Raw genomic sequence first — 17,627 nt, 5'->3', positions numbered from 1 at the left:
AATTAAATATTCGTAGAAGACACTGATTTATTAAAAACAATAATTATAATTTTGTTTAATAGCAAAGATAACTTAATTTTTAACATATTCATCATGTAAATCATTTAGATTTCAGTATTTTTTGCAAAAATATGTTACAATATTCGATACGTACATAGACAACAGTAAACACAAAATATTTGACGCAAGATTTATATTATTTATGATTCATTATATATAAATTTGATGTACATATACTCATTACAATATTTGTGTGTGCAAGCAATCAGAATTACAGATCGTTTCATGTATATATATATATTATATATATTATACATATATTATATATATAATTATATACATTATATATATATATATACAATTTGTAGCTTGGAATATCTTTATATTCAACATTCAAATAAACTTTACATGTATATGTTTGATTTGATATAAAATAATGAAGATTATTACAAAGCATTGAAACATAAACGAAATGTACGAGTTTAAATCAAAGCATGATAACAACTGCTTCCTAAAAAGAGTACATATTTATAACATTCTTTACAATTGCACTAAATCTTTTTCTAATATTTTGCCGATTGCAATAAACATTGATATTCTTATTCAAACACATCAATGTCTCTGCGAGGCTTTTCAATTAGCTAGATCTTAAAAGCAAAAGAATATATACATACACACGTAGTTATATCAAATTCACAAAGGTATACATTAATGCGTATAGATATATCCTTTGGTACTAATAAATTTATTAATTTAAGATAAAGTTTGAATAATATATTTAATGTTAACATTATGCACCAGACATTACTCGTTCTTTTTATTTGCTTCACTTTTTGGACGATCTTTGATAGATTCTTGCTTTTTGTCTTTAATCATTTTAACTTCCATTTCGCCAGAAAAGCCAAATTCATTTACTCTAGCATGATCAGTTTTATATATCCATTTTTGGTACAAAAATATAAAGAAAACGATGTCATCGCGGAAACAACCAATTCTATATAATGTTGGCATCTTTACAACAAATGCAAAAATATCATCAATAAATGTATTTAAAAATTTATAAGACATCATACGCCATGGAAGATGTGCCACGCTTTTTAATTTGTAATTAATAAATAACTGTGGTGTCATCATAATAAACCCAAACGTTAATAAAAATCCATAGAGCATATTAAGAACCCAAGAATACCATCCTTTATGTTCTAAATACATCAATGAATAAATAGCATATCCTCCTAGAAGAGGATAAAGAGTCCATGATAAATATTTAAAAGCAAGCCTATCATATTCTTTTGTGGATGATTCTACATATGATCCTTTATCATGGAAACTTATTTTTGGGAAGATACTAAGTATTTTTGAGTTTCTATCAACAGTAATATTTACGACCTTATTAATTTTCCATATTTCTATGCATAAACCTATCGCGCAACTAATCCGAACCACTGTATTTGTGTCGTTGTCAAGAACATACAATGAAACAATCAATGATTGAAAAACATTGAAAAATACAGATCGAACTGACAGTCCTTCCAATGAATTACGATTGTTCCAGAATTGTATATCTAAAAAAATACATAAAGGAGTATTTAAAAATAATTTATAATTTAATAATTGTCTATTTATAAACATTAAATTATTTATTTTTAACTTTACCATTTTTAAATGCTAAAAATTCGAACACACTGTGTAATACTGATACAATTATAGTTAGACCCAATAGGTAAGGATTAGTTTCCAATAGTGTTTCTTTTAAAGTATCTTGATCATCATCATCTTCGTCTGTTGAATCTCCTATATAAAAATATTATTAGAAAACTTTGTTTGCACTTACTTTAATATTATTCACAAAATAACATTACCCATAAGTGAAGATATCCATTTATTTCTCATTGACTGAGCTGCATAAATTTGCCACTTAAATAATGAAAGTGGTTGATAAGTTAATCTAAGTTCAAGCTCTTTAACAGTATCATTTAAGGGTTGATAATCTCTTTGCATATTCCAAAAATCGTTTATATATATTATAGGCTTATAGAATTTCTCACCAGGTAAAAAATGAATATCTATTGAAAAGAAGTATTTATATTAATTACATACATTTATGTAAATAAAAATTAAAATATGTTAAGGAGAAACTTACATGTATCTAAAGGTGGAGATATTTGACCATATACCCAGTTAGTATGATCTGTTACTAAATTAATAGTTAAATTTGGATGCCAATGTGATAAATATTCTTGATTCATTAGTTCAGCTTTCTATAATGAATATGAATATAAATATCTTTATTTTCATATATATATAAAATGAACTACAAGGTATACACACCTCAATTTCTTCTTTACTTGCAGTAGTTTCACCAGTTAATAGATTGTGCCTTTTTTGATATTTAACTTTTTTGAATTTATTTAACATTTTTCTAGAGTACGACATATAATCTCCTGCATAGTTTTTTCCATCTTTGGGGTTCGGAGACTTTCCACTTTTAGTGACATATATATGAAGATATATAGACCCATTATTTTTTAATTGATCGGTTGCAACGAATTTATAATTTCTAACTTTTGATCCATCTTGAAATGGTCCACTGTACCAATCTCCATATACCAATCCTTGTTCTAACCATACTAATGTTCTTGGATCATCAAATTGCTTAAAATTCTCTGATTCTGATAAATAAACATGTAAGTCAAATAATGTTCCATTTTCAAATATATTTACAGCATGTGAATGTGCTGGATTGATAACACCAGGAAACTGAGAATTATCAGTTTGAAGTCGTCTGAATAGATGACTGATACAATAGATGATGAGGGCACGTATAATTAAGGATTTTGTTATTGCGAAAAATGATTCTAGGCGTGTTGGTTGATATTTTTTCCTTTGTTCATCAATTTCTGCGTTTACCTATATATAGATAAAAGAAAAAATAAGTTTTTAACATATAACTTCGATAAGATTAAAATAAACGAAATTTGCAATATCATTGCTGTATTGAACAAAACAGGTTGCAACGATTATTTACATTAGGTTTATTACACCACTAAACAATCATTTATATATCATTGATAAATTTACAAATTTGGTAAATTATATGTTATACTGGAATCAATTTTTAAAGAAGTTTTCAAGTGAAATTAACATATGAAATGACAATAAAATTAAGCTCATTACTTTTGATAAAATACGATAAATATTTCCAAGGAAAAAATAAATTATAAAATGAGAAAATACAAGACAACAATATATATAATTAACACACATCTCTTTCTTCGTTGTTTTCTGTAGAAACTAATTCTCCATTTTGTTGATTGTTATCCATACTATCTTTGATGCTTACTTCCTTACGATCGTGATTATCATTTTCAGCACCCACCATTTTTGTGTTCAGATTGTTTCTCATGCCCGTTTATTGGCGTGTATTTCCTTTGCATTTTCAGAGGGAGTTGTACATACCGGATATACAATATATTTCATAAATCACATGTTTCATGACACTGAACTTGAATTCCTCGTATATTTAATCAAATAATATAAAATATATGCGATGAAATGTATTTACTATTTTTAATATTATAACTAAATTCGTTAAACTTATAAATAATAATACATAAATTGATTTTTAGTAAAATTATAGATAATCTATAATCATTAACATTCCAACTTACAAAAAAATAAAAACATAAAATACGAATTAGTTCTCTGTCAATTTTCAACTTTTCTAAATAAATTTCTCTTAATAAATGCTATTCAGCTTCATGTCTGTTGTTATATTACTAGTGATATCTAACTAGGAGAATAGATAGTTAATTAAGATTGGACTTGAAAAAATCACATGTTCTGGCGGGAATAATGTGACATCTTGGAACAGGTTAGATGCAACCTGTTATCAATTATTGTAATAAACTTTTGTGACGTTATTTTATTATATCTTTAAATTAAAATTATGTGGTGTACTACGCCTGAAATTTCATGGCATAATCGTGATCCAGTTTTAAGTATTGATATACAGGCTGGAGTTTATGAAACACCAGAGAATGAAATTTTTTGGCGACTTGTCACTGGCGGTGCTGACTCGCACGTCTTGGTAATATTATGCAAATAATTCATATTAAATATTTTTATATTAAATATAATCTAGAATAGAAATTTTTGTTTTTGAATTACTTTTTAAAATTAGATATGGCATTTAACAACGAATGATAATGGAAGTGCTACTGTGAAATGCGTAACCGATTTAGACCGACATCAAAGAGCAGTAAATGTAGTGCGATTTTCACCGTCGAAAGATATTTTAGCATCAGGGGACGATGGTTGGTAATATTATAAAGGATTAATTAGGAAGAGATTTTTATTAAAACTAAAATACATTGCAGAATCAACTATAATTTTATGGAAACAGAAGGAGGACTGTGAATTTTTTATTAATTCTGATGAAACTAAAGATAAAGAACAATGGATTTCCTGGAAAGTATTAAGAGGACACCTTGAGGATGTTTATGATATCAGTTGGTCTCCAAATTCTAATATGTTAGTTTCGGGATCTGTAGATAATACAGCTATTTTATGGGATGTTCACAAAGGGCGTTCTGTATGTATATTATCTGACCATAAAGGTTTTGTACAAGGTGTGTCGTGGGATCCTTGTAATCAATATATATCTACAATAAGTACAGATAGGTAAACATATTAAATCTTAGTAATATTTGTGATGCTTTTAATATAATCATCAAATAATTTGTTTATAGGGTATGTCGTTTGATTGATATAAATACTAAAAAGACAGTACAACGGGTTTATAAGGCAAAAATTCCAACACCACCAAACCATCCACTAAAAGATAAAGTAGTACGCTTGTTCTATGATGATACTTTTAAATCATTCTTTAGAAGATTAACATTTTCTACAGATGGATTATTACTTATTGTACCTTCTGGTATAATTGAACCCTTAGAAACTACTGAAAGAATAACTAATACAACTTTAATTTTCTCAAGATATAATTTAAAAGAGTAAGTTACTTATATTTTACATATTAATATATGATTATTATTATATAATAATCTAATTATATAATAGATGTAATATGTGATGTCATTTTTAGACCTCTCCTACTTTTACCTTCTTTGGATGATTGCACAATTGCAGTTCGATGTTGTCCAGTTTATTTTGAATTACGAAAGAATGGCCCAACACCAGTGATAGCATTACCCTACAGAATGGTGTTTGCTGTTGCAACTCAGCATTCAATAATGATTTATGATACGCAACAAATTTCACCAATTGCTATGATATCAAATATTCATTATACCAGATTAACCGATGTTGCATGGTAAGCAATGATTACATAACATTATTTTTAAATGAGAAGAAAAGTTAATCTATTTGATGCTCCTAGGTCAAGTGATGGTAGAATATTAATAGCTTCTTCAACAGATGGATATTGTTCTATAATACAATTTCAAAAAAATGAATTAGGTGAAGAATGTAAAAGACAAAGTAGTACCACAACAAAATCTAGCACTATTGATAATGATTTTAAGCAATCGACGACATTAAATTCTAATGCTGAAGATACATCAGAAAAACATTTATCGACCAACGATATAGATAATAGTGCTATGGATATTGAGATTGTAAAATCAAAAGAAAAAGAAACTTTTATTAGGAATCCAGAAAGTGCCTTAAATCAAGATGATAAATTATTAGATAATATCATTAACGAGAAAAATGACGTAAACAATAAGGAAACAGAAGAGACTGATGATATTGTATTAGTTTATAACGAAGAAAGTACTACTGAAGTTACTAAAGCAAATATAAAACATATACCTAAGGAAAAAAAAGTGCCATTAATAATTTCTAATAAAGCACCCCGAAGAGTACAATTAATTACACTTTCTAGCCCAAAGGAATTCAAAAAAGAGTAATTTTGAGTTTGACATATGACTAGCAATTAAAAAATATATTGACATATCTATATATATTTTTGTAATATTTCCTTTTGTATATTATATTTTGTATTATTGCAATAAATATATAAATTATAGATTTGATTTATGACTATTATCTTCTTTCATTTAATTTATTAATTCCCGTTTAATTTTCCGCGGCATTCGTTATATAGTACGATATAATTAATGAATTATGTACAAATCATATATGACCATTATAATATTTTTATTTATATTTGTATAGCTGTTCACATAAAAAAAAAATGCTTGTAATTCTGATAAATTTTCATAAATTGTTTCATCTCCTTTATCTAACGAGTTATGTAATCTATTAATTATTACAATTTGACTATACGTTTGAGGTATCATACAACTTTTTGTCGCACTTATATTTTAACTATACGCGGACACTATAGCAGTAGCCTTTGTCACCTGTGAAACTTAGAACAGATATTATATATCTATGAATAATAATATGGCGTATCACAGTGATCTGACTATTCGTTCAGTCAGACAGTAGTTGAATCGTCGTTCGTCCTGACACGTTTTTTTACCCTTAAGATTTTACATCATCAACCATGGTAAGTATATTAATTATCATAGATTTTATTGCTATTTCATAAAAATTATAATTAAAAGCTATAATTATAACCTATTATAATTAAAGTTATTTTTAATAATTATAGTTATTATAGACATCCATTAAAAAAATTTTAAACACAAAAATTTGAATTTTCTTATTATATTATCATTGGGAAAGATTGAATTTTCGAATACATATAGTGATTCTTATGTGCTATAGTAGTTAATAGATTATAAATCAATTCAAAACTATGCAGTATTAACATTGTGTATAACCAGGATATCCTTTAATTATAATACACTGTGCTTCCTTCTAGTTTAATCGACCGATTACAGAACTGTCAATAGCAAATCGTGTATAAGACAGTTTCCGAAGTTAAGGTTCATACAACGAATACATTATAGTTGGATAAATATTTCAGAGAATCAAGAGATCGATCTTTAACTAACGCGGCATAGAACCCAATAAACAAAACTCCAATTTACATTTTTACAACTTGAATTTCAATTTAGCTTATTAATTGCAATGCAAATAATGTTTGAATAATATCTATTTTTGTCTTTGAAAATATATTTAGAATACTAGCGATTGAATGAAGTAAAGTTTTTACTTTACGGAAGATTTTACAGAAGACAATTAAGTTGGTCATTTTAAAGAGAATATCTTAAAATATTCATGTTTACTGCAAGAAAAGTAAAAGAAACGCAACGATTAAATTGACGCGTATACTCTGGCGAGAATCGTAATTTTAATCTTCTTAAATCCATATTGATGTCATAGTAAATTCTGTTTTGTATTAAGAATTGAAATATTCTCCAAATTTAATTACATTATAGATCATAAATCTATTAGTACGTATATTTGAATGTATAATATACATGTGTATACAAAAATGATCGATCGAATCGGTAATTGTTCCCTTCGCTCCGAAGATCATTTGTTTGGAGAACCGCGAAATTGTGTCACGTACAAAACGATGTTCGATCAAGCTGCTATGGTTACAGTATGTCAACCTGTAAAAATCGATTTTTAGCATGATGCACCTAGAGAATGTAAAGTACCGGAAGAGTCTATGACTCTCCTATGCCCCGTATGTACAGTGGCAACGAGTCGATCTCTAACTATAATGTCCTCTTTTAGATTGCGACTACATTATTAAATGAAAATATGATAGGTCAAGGTAAAAAAGCTCTGCGATTTACTGACAGGTATAAGATTGCTTTCTGTCGATGGAATTTCGACATGTCAGTTCGTAATCACATCGTGTTGAGTGCTTTAACTGATTTAGTTTAGAAACGTATAAGTTAAGTGATTCGCTTATTTCAACCTGCCGACGTATTTTATAAACCATTCCAACGGAAAAATTCGATCCTATCTATTTCTAACAATGAAAATTCGTATTTCATACCTTTTTAAACAACGAAAAACAGCTTGTACAACTTATGTCATTCGAAATGTTTCACAAAGCGAAAACGTATATAAACATTAATCGAATACATTTAAATATTAGTTTTGAATATTCTTTTGTTCGTGCTTTTTATTAATCGTCTCCATACAAAGTAATTGATGGCAAAAGAGTTACATTAAAAGATAATGGCAAAAAAGGTATGGCAGACAAATTTCAGACAAAGTCAATAGTAAATTTAGACGTTTAATTTTTATTACTACCGATCTTCGATCGTAATTAAAATCAGTTTATAATAATAGCGTTAAATACGGTTATGACAATTATTAAATATTTTTATTTATATATTATTGCAGCGGGAATGTATATCCATTCATATTGGACAAGCTGGCGTCCAAATGGGTAACGCTTGCTGGGAACTATATTGCTTGGAACATGGAATTCAACCTAATGGTCAAATGCCCAGTGACACCACCGTTGGTTACGGGGATGATTCTTTCAACACATTCTTTTCCGAGACGGACTCGGGAAAACACGTTCCAAGAGCCGTGTTTGTTGATCTCGAACCGACAGTAGTAGGCAAGTTATTGACGAAAAAATCTCGATTTCCTTACTAAAATGTTTCCATGATGTTTTTCTAGATGAAGTTCGTACAGGTACATATAGAGAACTGTTTCATCCGGAGCAACTAATCACGGGCAAAGAAGATGCCGCGAATAATTACGCGCGAGGCCATTACACCATAGGTATACGTTATACGTACAATTTGCGTAAATTGAAAATTTACTCTCGTCTTCTTCGTCTCTTTCAATTTTAAATTGTACTCCCTAGGGAAAGAAATTGTAGACCTGACTTTGGATCGAATTCGCAGACTCACTGAACGATGCAGAGGTCTGCAGGGTTTCTTAATCTTCCATTCGTTCGGTGGTGGCACAGGATCAGGATTTTCGAGTTTAGTGATGGAAAGATTGTCCGTTGATTATCCAAAGAAAAGTAAATTGACTTTTAGTATTTATCCCGCACCTCAGGTAAAGACGATTAAAAATATAAACTTTTAATATTCGTTAACAGTAAATTATAATAATTATGTGTTATATGATGCGTTATTTATTAGGTATCGACCGCCGTTGTAGAGCCATATAACGCGATTCTTTATACACATCCAACACTAGAACATTGCGACGTGGCCTTCATAGTTGACAATCAAGTATATATTCCTGCTCCGTATCTACGATTCTTATGATCAGTCAAAGTTCAAGTTTAAAATATTATGACTTCGCGCCTTCTATATCAACTTGTTAATAATTGATAACATTTCACATAGGCCATTTATGAATTATGCAGAAGGAATTTAAGCATCGATAGACCTACGTACACAAATTTAAATCGTTTAATTGGACAAATCGTTTCATCAATAACCGCAAGTTTACGATTCGATGGAGCTCTTAACGTTGACCTTACCGAATTTCAAACAAATTTAGTACCATATCCGCGTATTCATTTTCCTCTTGTAAGTCAGTTACAAATATTTTGTAATTCTACCAAAAATAACAATATAATATATATATTATATTTTTATTTTATATATACATATATAGATTTATGTAATAATGTTGCAAAATTTCATTTGTGCTCTATTATGATACAAATATTTCGAATGTTTTAGTAAGACATAACAAAATTTATAGCTTATATTCTGTAGGCAACTTACGCTCCAGTTTTATCAGCTGCAAATGCTAGTCATGAGAGAATTACAGTAGCGGAGATAACGAATTCGTGTTTTGAACCAAATCATCAAATGGTAAATTGTGATCCGCGTAGAGGAAAATACATGGCAGTTTGCATGCTTTACAGAGGAGATGTTGTTCCCAAAGATGTAAATGCTGCTATTGCGACAATCAAGCGACAGAAACATATTCAATTTGTCGAATGGTGTCCGACTGGTTTTAAGGTTCGTTCGATAATTATATAAGATAATTTTTCCTTATATGAAAAAGAAAGAAGAATATTTAACGTGGCCTTTACAAAACAGAATTGCATAAGAAATATTTTAAATTAGTTAGAAGACATTAACCTTTGTCAAAAATTTTAATTATACCAACGGAAGAGGTAGTCAGATATATTTAAATTCCAGTCACATAGACAAGAAGAGATAGTCAAACAAATAAAGAATTGTATTTTTTACTACACTTTTTGTAGGTAGGAATAAATTATCAACCACCCACTGTGGTACCAGGAGGTGATCTTGCAAAAGTAGAAAGAGCTGTATGTTGTCTTTGTAACACCACTGCAATAGTTGAAGCATGGGCTAGAATCGATAATAAATTTGATCTAATGTATGCTAAACGAGCGTTTGTTCATTGGTAAACTAATATCTCTATTATTTTGTCGCATTTAAGTTTGAGAAGAATTTTTTTTAATCTTCCTAAACCATTTTAAATATAGGTTTGTCGGTGAAGGTATGGAGGAAGGTGAATTTGCGGAAGCGAGAGAAGATTTAGCAGCTTTAGAATTGGATTATCGTGAAGTTCAAGAAGACGCAGCTAATACTGAAGATGAAGAAGAATATTGATTCTTTAAATGTATCGAAAACATATTATTTACACTCAATTTTCTGATTGAAATATAATAAATAAGATTAATAAAAATTCATATTTCGTTTTCGTTTATACTATACTAGGTAATATGATCCATGAACCAATCATTGAATTTTATTGAGTCGCTACTTCTTTATAATAGATTTAAATTTGCACATGAGAAAAGAAATAACAATTACTTGCGAACAAAAATACATTTTATTTTACAAGTATAACTAGTTAATTATCTGAAAAAAGAAATAAAACAACTGTATGATCGTCACTTCATGATCGTTCGGTTCTTTCAAGCTGTAACGCGACGTACTCACTCGCATGTATATTGGCTACGAACAAGTGATCAGACATTCGATAATTTGTAAGTCATTCTCTCTGAGCTGGTAGTTATCCTCTCTCGGGTACTACCTGGTCGTTCACGCAACGGACCAGGGAATTGTTATTGCACCGGCATTATCTGCAGAGTCCAACCGAGGAATCGTAGCCTTGACCGATTTTTACTAGCCGGAATACTGATTAGTGTCGGATCCTGTAACTCGACATCCTCGATCAGCCTATTCAGTTCTTCAGATCCCCATTGTTCAGTAATGGATAGGGTCCGATTGCTATGCCTTAAATGCACGAACTTTGATTGATCCACCGCAAACATTATCGGTTTGACGACATTTCAACTTGTATAAATCGTGTCGGGTTCACACTGTCTCGAGATAATAGGGTACCTAAAAGATTTACATGAACGGACAACGACAAGATCTCGAGAAAATCCAGACTCCTTCAAGGGCTATACATGATTTGTTCCATAAATTGCTAATTCGATACGGCTTTCAACTGAACATTGCTTAATGAAGTGTTTCCTTTGCCAAGTTCTGATTTCCTTTTATTCGGCTACACTTAGTGAATATCTGGACAATGTAAACTTTTTTATTCGTGTATACAATTAATGAGTTTAAATTTCCCCCTCGGTTTATACGAGATGTCTCCAGTCTCTAGATTCTAGATACAATTAACGAAACTATATTCAGTCGACTACATTAAAGACAAGTTCACGCGATAGCGTAGTATATAAGAATATTGTTTTCCCATCCTTAAACATCAGCAAACGTTGTCATGTACACTTGAAAACATTTGTGTAACGATAACAAAATATTATGTGATACGCGTAGACATTTACGAAAGATTTTTTTACTATACTGACTATTTATTACTTACCGAATATATATTAAGTTTCATAAAATAAAAGTATTACAATGTTAAACCAACAATGTGCAATTTTGACTGTCATTGACTCATATATTGAGCCACTTTTAATCCATGTGTTATCGACTGATAAACTTGGTTAGTTTAGTACATAAAATATGTTATGATAATTTATAATTATATTATTATATTCTTTTATTCTTTTATAAGGAGTTTGCTGCAAAACAATTGAGATAGATTCTATGTCATCCAGTTGTGGGAAAGTACAAGGAGATCGTTTTAAATTATCTATACCTTATGCTAAACAAAATTTAACTTGGAATGTACTGTTTGATTCGCAATGTCCTGAAATGGGACCTGATTTCATATTTAATGACAATACATTCCTAGCAGATATGGATGTGGATGCATTATCTGCTAAAGTACCTAGTCTTGCTAAATGGAATCCTAATGATGAAAATGCATTATTGAATGTTCTTAGAGAACTTTTATCGTGCTACAAACAACATCAGGTTTGTAATTGTTACATATAAATTTATTAATACTGGAACTACATCAAATTTGATACATCTTTCTTTTAAACCAGGTACAATTACTTCAGAAGCAAGCTAGATTACAATTAGAATATAATATGCTAATGAATTCAGGAGAAGTCAAAACAGAAGATGTTGAAGTAATATTGTTACCATTCAGTTCTAAACCAACAGAAGCTAGATTTTTAATAAGTTTATCAGTGGATGTTTCACAGTTAGAAATTCGTACTTGTAAATCAGAAAGTGACATTGCAATGCTTCTTGTAACATTTTCTGGAACAGATTGGAGTCGTATTACTCCACAACTATATTTTTCAAAATCTTTAGAAGAGTCTCTTAGTGAAACAGGTGAATTACATTTACCACATTTTCCATCTGACACATATCTACTACGATATATACCAAAAGTAAAAAAATATATTGCAGGAAAGGTATGTAACTTGTTTTAATTTTGTTCTTGTGCTATAATAATTATGAATAAAATAAATATTGTTTTAGGTAAACTCAGTTGTCCAAAGCTTAAAGAGAAGAAGAGATTATATAGCAGCATGTTCATTTATCCACCATAAATGTCTTTTAGAATATGACACTATAAACTGTAAATATGTGACATTTTTAGTATGTGTAGATGACTTTTATGCATGTGTGCACATTCAATTTCCATTTGGATTTCCTCAAGAACCACCTATAGTTGAATTACGCTCAATATATCACTTGATTGAACATACTACCTACAGCGAAAGAATAAAATATCCTTATAATGTTTCATGGCCGCCACAACTTATGGTAAAACGGTTGTGTCACACCATTTACTCGTATTTAGAAACATTTAAATTCAATTCTATCAAAAATTGTTCAGGAAATCAAAGTTAGTTTATTGCATAATTTAAATTATTTTAGTTACTTGTTACATTAACATAAATCTCTCTTTGTACATACTGGTAATTATTCTTTCTAAATAAATCCATACAAAAATAAAAATAAATATAACACTACCTACTACAAGAATAACCAAAAAATTACTTTATTATTATTTAATGTTAATATTTATTTTCTACATAATCGATAATAATAAAGTATTTTATACTTATAAGCATGTAATTTTATATGTAAAATTAAAAACTTTTGCCATATACATGTGTATATAAGACAATGTCAAAATGTAAACTATTGGAATCTGCGATAAATTTCAGTTTCGCTGTTCAATCGACTCACTGTCGTATGAAGTACATGTAAATCTCGAAACGATTTCGAAGGATACAATAAAATTAATTCCATACGTACAGTTTTAAATGCAAGTGCTGAAAGATATTACTAAATAAAAATAGTCAATATTTTCTGCTGAGATTAACATTTCTTTGCATTAATAAAAAGAATAATCACAGTTTACTGTAAGAGGTTATATTTTTTCCCATTATACATACATATATTTGTATGTAAACAAATTAATAAATGATATCGTATATTAAGGGTTATATAAAACCTTCCTTGTCTAACAATAAATTTATTTTTGGAAGAGCATCATATACCAGTATGCTGAAATATTTGAATCAAACGGAAAGCATCAATGTAGATAAAGATTTATTTGAGAAATATAAGTTTAGCGTCGATCAATTAATGGAACTTGCTGGCCAAAGTTGTGCTATTGCCATTGCTCGTACTTATCCATCGCTTAAAAATTCTAAACAAAAAATTTTGATTTGTTGTGGCCCAGGAAACAATGGTGGTGATGGACTTGTTTGCGCTAGACACTTGAAACAATTTGGATATTTGCCTGAAATTTATTATCCTAAAAGGACAAACAATACACTGTATGAAAATTTACTGCACCAGTGCATTGAAAATGACATTCCCTTATTAAAGGATGATGTAGAATACATTGCTTCAAAGCAACTGCATCAATTTGGTCTTATAGTGGATGCAATATTTGGATTTAGTTTTAAGCCACCTATAAGAGATACATTTATTCCTATTATTCACCTGTTAGAAAATACGACTGTTCCAATTTGTAGTATTGATATACCATCAGGTTGGAATGTTGAAGATGGACCACCTACAGAAGGCGGAATAAAACCAGAAATGCTTGTATCATTAACAGCGCCAAAATTATGTGCTAAAAAATTTGAAGGGAAGTATCATTATTTAGGTGGTCGATTTGTACCTAAAAAATTGGATAAAGCATATAGCCTTAATCTACCTGAATATCCAGGAACTGATTTAATTCTTTTGTTAAATTAAGTCTTCATACAAACTTTAATTATTTGTATTTTTTATTACAAATATGTACAATAATCGAAAATAAAATATTTATAACTGTTGATAAGCAGCTATATTGTTCTATATTTACAGATATGTATTTTATTTCCCATAGAAATACTGTACATATATATATATTCTACCTGTATAATAAAATAAATGTGAGCAATATTAGCTTTTTTACTCATGTTAATAATATTCAGTAGCTAAAGAAATAGCTTTCGCCTGTAGTATCGCCGTCACGAATCTTGCAAGCAGTTTGACATTGTTTTCGTTTCGTTTTGATTTAAATCCGTCGCTACATATACTTTTTTCATGTATCTAGACGGCGGTTAAAATCTAACAAATTAACATTCATGCATGCTATAAACTTATGGACATGCTTATGGACATAGGGATATATATATATATTCGTATGTACGTGTAGGCGGTACATCTATGTCCCAGATATAAAGAAGTCTGGAACTCGATTCCGGACATCCGCTAAAGAAAAGTGGAACTTAAAAATAATATGGCTGGCAGAAGTAGGTCTCTAACGCAACTTTATTATTCTTGATGTTCGCCTTATTATGAGCTATAAAATCTTCTTCATTTATATTTTATATCACGGATTTCGCTCCATTTCGTATATTGTAAACAATATACGCGTAGTGTGTAAAATGTTGAAAAATTAATTAATTTATTAAAAAGATATATAGCAGGAAATTTACATGTTAAAGTATTCTATTTCCTTGAATATTTTGCCTGTTATTTAATAATATTTTTTCTTGGCGTTTCTTTTCCTCCTTAAATGCTTCGCTATTTGCCTTACGTTCTATTCGCCTTTCCTGAAATTAATAACAAACAATTTTTTATTTGTATTATATGTTTTTTGTTTGTTATGTATGTATACAATTAGCATGATAATTTTACTTTTCTATATTCTTTAAGTGCCCTTTTTCTTCGTTTTCTTTCTTCCGTAGTTTCATTTTTAGATCTTATACTTAATGTACTTAAGGTAGATTTCATAGTTTCTGCAATAGACTGAGGATATTTTGGTTTACAACTTTCATTTTGCTGATCAAATTGAGCCAATGTTTTAGCAGTCAATTTTCCAAGACACCCGTCTAAAACATTTTTTGGTATACCTGTTTTTGGATTGACTTTGATCTTTTGTGGATACTACAAAAGAGTTCACACATTATAATTTCATATAACAAAAGGAATAAAATAAATGAATAATTATTCTTAAGCAACAACCTTGGGTTCAGAAATTAACTTTGGATGATTGTAAATATTACTGTATGTACTAATAATACTTTCACAATCCCATTTATCTTTTTCTCTTGTATTAACTATGAGTTCTTCTAAATGATTTTCATCCTCGGAGCTAGAATATTCCTTTTCCAAAATTCTCATTCTATCTTTCATCAATTGTCCAACATTATCTGCCTATGAAAATGAAAAGAAATGTGCTTAATTCTCTCTATTATAAATGCAGCTACTATTAACTTACATCTTCGTTTTGCTGTTTTTCAAATTCTGCTGCACACTGAAGAACTAAATCTGAGTTTGGTGCAATATGTCCTTCAATTTCATCACAATCTAAAGCGCCAATTTCATCTTCATCGTATGTTATATACATCTGTATAAATAATGATATACGTTTATCAAATAAAATGTATAAGAAGTTGGAAAAAGGAGTCCTCTTGACTGTGGTTGTGATTGGCTATTTCTTATAGACTTAACATAATCATAAAATCATAAAATTAGACTTATGTATTTATCGTGAAAGTACCATATATACAAATAAAACAATATAGTAACACGCAGTGGTGAGTGATAGGGAATAGTACCTCCCTTGATCCTGTGTACCCTGCAAGACGTCTTTCCAGCTATGTACAGTATATCATATCAATAAATACTTACTTTTTCGAATTTATCATCAAGAAGAGTAAGTTGCTCGTTCCTTCTTATTACGCTACTGCTCATTGAATATTCTGTAAAACGGGATTTTGTTTCTTCTTCTTTAAAGGTGTATTGAGATCTATTTAAACTACACACTTCATCTTGTTCTTCGTCGGATAATTCCAAATGCCCCTCAGATGAAACATCAGATACTTGATCTGAGATTTGATCACATTTTTGAGATATAAGTCAATCATTTTATATACATAATGTACTCTTATAGATACATACCACTTTCTTCTTGTAAAATTTCATCATCGCTACTGATTGCATTAGCTAATTCTACAAAATTATCATCCAATTCATTTTCTGGATCATCATAGTCGAAATCATCATCCATAGCAGCAACTATATCTGGATCTAAGTCTAATTGCAAGCCTGAAACTGGAACTGCTTTATTTAAAAGACCAACTTTTTCTTCCACATTTGAAGCAAATACAGAGGATGGCAAACTAATTTTTGGCATATTTGTTTGATCATTTGATTTTGAAGTTGTACAATCTACGCGTTCCCATTCAGCTGTCAAAGAATTAACATCTTTAAGATGTTTCAAATAATCATAATCATCATCAAAATATATCCCATATTTTCGTTGCTCCTCTTTACGCTTATTATCATCTATCTTTTTTTTCTCGAGTTTAGAAGCTTGTGCATGTCCAACAGGTACAAGCACACGTTCTGGTGCTGTTTCATCGGCGATTAATGGATCTCTTTGTGATCGATGAACTAAATGAAATGTTACTGAATTTTTCTTATCAATGAATTTCTTTGTTTTTCCCTTTGGCTGAAAATTGTAAAAGATAAAATGCATAATGTGGAAATAACCTAATGCACAAATATGTGTATAACCTCATTAATATACTAACTTACCATTTTGTAAATATTTTTTTATTCAACAAGTTTTAGAAATTAAAAGACAGATTAATAACAGAATATTTACTTAAAATTGCTTATAGATTTAATTCTACAATCACTGTTCTGATCACGATAATGCATATAGATTTGCTCTATAATACTTTATATGACTGTAGTTCCGAGCGAACACGGAAGCATGCGATTTACCAGTAGTTCTCAATCAAACGGGAAAAATAGTATTTATATACACATACATACATATTTAGGATGTAAGACTGTGTGCATGATAACTAAATACATTAG

At 29.5% G+C, this 17,627-nt stretch overlaps 6 protein-coding genes across 9 annotated transcripts; 4 read left to right on the top strand and 2 right to left on the bottom strand.

Moving 5' to 3' along the window:
- Nucleotides 1–178: 178 nt before the first annotated feature.
- Nucleotides 179–3,552, bottom strand: LOC122566441 (cleft lip and palate transmembrane protein 1 homolog). Of its 2 annotated transcripts, none has more exons than XM_043723652.1 (6): nt 3,266–3,552; nt 2,332–2,910; nt 2,144–2,261; nt 1,863–2,066; nt 1,657–1,794; nt 179–1,565 (listed from the first exon to the last, which is right to left on the bottom strand). In XM_043723652.1, exons 1-6 carry the CDS (start codon nt 3,404–3,406, stop codon nt 805–807), a joined length of 1,941 nt encoding a protein of 646 aa, XP_043579587.1. In that variant the 5' UTR covers nt 3,407–3,552; the 3' UTR covers nt 179–804. The 2 variants fall into 2 exon arrangements, with proteins under 2 accessions (XP_043579587.1, XP_043579588.1); XM_043723653.1 differs by having other exon boundaries at nt 3,344–3,552.
- A 242-nt stretch (nt 3,553–3,794) lies between these two features.
- On the top strand, nt 3,795–6,059 carry LOC122566442 (chromatin assembly factor 1 subunit B). Its single transcript, XM_043723654.1, has 6 exons — nt 3,795–4,090; nt 4,184–4,316; nt 4,380–4,683; nt 4,752–5,015; nt 5,108–5,335; nt 5,402–6,059. The coding sequence occupies exons 1-6, from the start codon at nt 3,950–3,952 to the stop codon at nt 5,931–5,933; spliced, it is 1,602 nt and encodes a 533-aa protein (XP_043579589.1). The 5' UTR covers nt 3,795–3,949; the 3' UTR covers nt 5,934–6,059.
- A 278-nt stretch (nt 6,060–6,337) lies between these two features.
- Nucleotides 6,338–10,593, top strand: LOC122566480 (tubulin alpha-2/alpha-4 chain-like). Of its 3 annotated transcripts, none has more exons than XM_043723786.1 (9): nt 6,338–6,538; nt 8,302–8,524; nt 8,587–8,691; nt 8,777–8,973; nt 9,060–9,152; nt 9,270–9,455; nt 9,648–9,896; nt 10,145–10,308; nt 10,391–10,593. In XM_043723786.1, the coding sequence occupies exons 1-9, from the start codon at nt 6,536–6,538 to the stop codon at nt 10,515–10,517; spliced, it is 1,347 nt and encodes a 448-aa protein (XP_043579721.1). In that variant the 5' UTR covers nt 6,338–6,535; the 3' UTR covers nt 10,518–10,593. The 3 variants fall into 3 exon arrangements, with proteins under 3 accessions (XP_043579721.1, XP_043579722.1, XP_043579720.1); XM_043723787.1 differs by lacking the exon at nt 6,338–6,538 and adding an exon at nt 7,731–7,748; XM_043723785.1 differs by lacking the exon at nt 6,338–6,538 and adding an exon at nt 7,802–8,145.
- Nucleotides 10,594–11,574: 981 nt separating this feature from the next.
- LOC122567007 (BRISC and BRCA1-A complex member 2-like) lies at nt 11,575–13,200 on the top strand. Its single transcript, XM_043725052.1, has 4 exons — nt 11,575–11,871; nt 11,944–12,245; nt 12,320–12,697; nt 12,765–13,200. The coding sequence occupies exons 1-4, from the start codon at nt 11,784–11,786 to the stop codon at nt 13,137–13,139; spliced, it is 1,143 nt and encodes a 380-aa protein (XP_043580987.1). The 5' UTR covers nt 11,575–11,783; the 3' UTR covers nt 13,140–13,200.
- Nucleotides 13,201–13,409: 209 nt separating this feature from the next.
- Nucleotides 13,410–14,592, top strand: LOC122567011 (NAD(P)H-hydrate epimerase). The gene has a single exon (XM_043725059.1). The coding sequence runs from the start codon at nt 13,719–13,721 to the stop codon at nt 14,502–14,504; it is 786 nt and encodes a 261-aa protein (XP_043580994.1). The 5' UTR covers nt 13,410–13,718; the 3' UTR covers nt 14,505–14,592.
- Nucleotides 14,593–15,177: 585 nt separating this feature from the next.
- Nucleotides 15,178–17,524, bottom strand: LOC122567006 (protein LTV1 homolog). Its single transcript, XM_043725051.1, has 7 exons — nt 17,340–17,524; nt 16,701–17,253; nt 16,431–16,627; nt 16,018–16,146; nt 15,762–15,953; nt 15,435–15,683; nt 15,178–15,349 (listed from the first exon to the last, which is right to left on the bottom strand). Exons 1-7 carry the CDS (start codon nt 17,340–17,342, stop codon nt 15,236–15,238), a joined length of 1,437 nt encoding a protein of 478 aa, XP_043580986.1. The 5' UTR covers nt 17,343–17,524; the 3' UTR covers nt 15,178–15,235.
- Between the last annotated feature and the right edge of the window lie 103 nt (nt 17,525–17,627).

This window comes from Bombus pyrosoma, linkage group LG4 (genome assembly GCF_014825855.1).
Source record: "Bombus pyrosoma isolate SC7728 linkage group LG4, ASM1482585v1, whole genome shotgun sequence".
Taxonomy (NCBI): Eukaryota; Metazoa; Arthropoda; class Insecta; order Hymenoptera; family Apidae; genus Bombus; species Bombus pyrosoma.
This window is presented reverse-complemented; position numbering and strand designations above follow the sequence as displayed.

Bases quoted from the DNA above. Each gene is read 5' to 3' on its own strand.
- LOC122566441 (XM_043723652.1), bottom strand. From the start codon at position 3,406: ATGAGAAACAATCTGAACACAAAAATGGTGGGTGCTGAAAATGATAAT. The intron at 2,262-2,331 runs GTGTGTATACCT...TATTCATTATAG, and splicing joins CAAGTAAAGAAGAAATTGAG to AAAGCTGAACTAATGAATCA. The intron at 1,795-1,862 runs GTAATGTTATTT...ATTTTTATATAG, and splicing joins ATGGATATCTTCACTTATGG to GAGATTCAACAGACGAAGAT.
- LOC122566442 (XM_043723654.1), top strand. From the start codon at position 3,950: ATGTGGTGTACTACGCCTGAAATTTCATGGCATAATCGTGATCCAGTT. The intron at 5,016-5,107 runs GTAAGTTACTTA...TGTCATTTTTAG, and splicing joins TCAAGATATAATTTAAAAGA to ACCTCTCCTACTTTTACCTT. The intron at 5,336-5,401 runs GTAAGCAATGAT...TGATGCTCCTAG, and splicing joins AGATTAACCGATGTTGCATG to GTCAAGTGATGGTAGAATAT.
- LOC122566480 (XM_043723785.1), top strand. The intron at 8,692-8,776 runs GTATACGTTATA...TGTACTCCCTAG, and splicing joins GCGAGGCCATTACACCATAG to GGAAAGAAATTGTAGACCTG. The intron at 9,897-10,144 runs GTTCGTTCGATA...CACTTTTTGTAG, and splicing joins GGTGTCCGACTGGTTTTAAG to GTAGGAATAAATTATCAACC.
- LOC122567007 (XM_043725052.1), top strand. From the start codon at position 11,784: ATGTTAAACCAACAATGTGCAATTTTGACTGTCATTGACTCATATATT. The intron at 11,872-11,943 runs GTTAGTTTAGTA...TTCTTTTATAAG, and splicing joins GTTATCGACTGATAAACTTG to GAGTTTGCTGCAAAACAATT. The intron at 12,698-12,764 runs GTATGTAACTTG...ATATTGTTTTAG, and splicing joins AAAAATATATTGCAGGAAAG to GTAAACTCAGTTGTCCAAAG.
- LOC122567011 (XM_043725059.1), top strand. From the start codon at position 13,719: ATGATATCGTATATTAAGGGTTATATAAAACCTTCCTTGTCTAACAAT.
- LOC122567006 (XM_043725051.1), bottom strand. The intron at 15,684-15,761 runs GTTGTTGCTTAA...ACTCTTTTGTAG, and splicing joins AGTTAATTTCTGAACCCAAG to TATCCACAAAAGATCAAAGT. The intron at 15,350-15,434 runs GTAAAATTATCA...TATTAATTTCAG, and splicing joins CACTTAAAGAATATAGAAAA to GAAAGGCGAATAGAACGTAA.